The 927-nt window shown below is 44.8% G+C and overlaps 1 protein-coding gene across 1 annotated transcript in view; it reads right to left on the bottom strand.

Moving 5' to 3' along the window:
- The window catches only part of LOC103737440 (tRNA:m(4)X modification enzyme TRM13 homolog), a gene marked incomplete at its 3' end in the record, with an annotated part of 7,543 nt that extends 7,314 nt beyond the window's left edge, over window positions 1–229 (bottom strand). The window contains exon 1 of the mRNA XM_008837272.2: window positions 94–229. Within this exon, the coding sequence (XP_008835494.2) occupies window positions 94–229 (136 nt within the window). The remainder of the gene's footprint in view (window positions 1–93) is intronic.
- Between the last annotated feature and the right edge of the window lie 698 nt (window positions 230–927).

Genomic DNA, 927 nt, shown 5'->3' with positions numbered 1-927 from the left:
AACCAGAGAAAGAGCATTTAAATTATGTTTCTACCTAAGGGAGACCTGCAAAACACACCTGAGAGAAGGAAGGGCCAGAAGGTTGAAGTTTACAGCACCTTAAGCTACAGGGATCCTGAGGAATAAAGAGATTGTTCCCACTAAAGTGAGCATCTCTGAAAGCAAGGACCCCATCTTCTACTGTATCCCCAACGCACAGCACAACAAAGTCAATCTCCTTCCTGAGCATAAGGTGGGGCTTCTCAACCCAGCTCTTTTTCAGTCTCGAGTCTGCACCCCACGTCCCACCACCTACTTGCACCCCACCTACTTGCACCTTTGTTTAGGGTATTCGGGCTGCTCTGGCTTCCTAGAATGCGTCTCACGCCCTATCTAGCAATCCTCGCCTTTTGCCTTTTCTGTCTAGACATTCTCCATCACCTCCCTGTAATAAAGCCCATCGCTGTCCTCCGAACTCACTGCACTCTCTGCAGATCTATGTATTTTAACACTTTATTTGCCTAAACATAACAGGTGCCTTACTCTGCAGATCTATGTATTTTAACACTTTATTTGCCTAAACATAACAGAACATAGGTGCCTTATCTTTTTTTTTTTTTTTAATCTTTTTGAGACAGGGTCTCCCTGTAGCCCCAGCTGGCCTGGAACTTGCTATGTAGACCAGGCTGGCATTGAAATAACAAAGATCCACCTGCCTCTGCCTCTTGAGTGCTGGGATTAAAGGTGCGAGCCACCACGCCCGGCTAGGTACCTTATCTTTAACTTCATATACAATGCGTCTATCATGGTGCCCAAGAATATGCTTAATAGGTATTTATTGAAGAAGCAGTTTCTCCACAGTGGTGAATGTATGAATGTAATGGAAACCTGGCTCTGGCTCTGTTCATGGATTTTCTTGTCTCTGCAAATCACTTTAAGAGCATGGAT

This window comes from Nannospalax galili, unplaced genomic scaffold (genome assembly GCF_000622305.1).
Source record: "Nannospalax galili isolate Female #2095 unplaced genomic scaffold, S.galili_v1.0 scaffold11198, whole genome shotgun sequence".
NCBI lineage: Eukaryota > Metazoa > Chordata > Mammalia > Rodentia > Spalacidae > Nannospalax > Nannospalax galili.
Note: the sequence above shows the minus strand (reverse complement) of the source record. Positions and strands in the feature narration are given on the sequence as shown.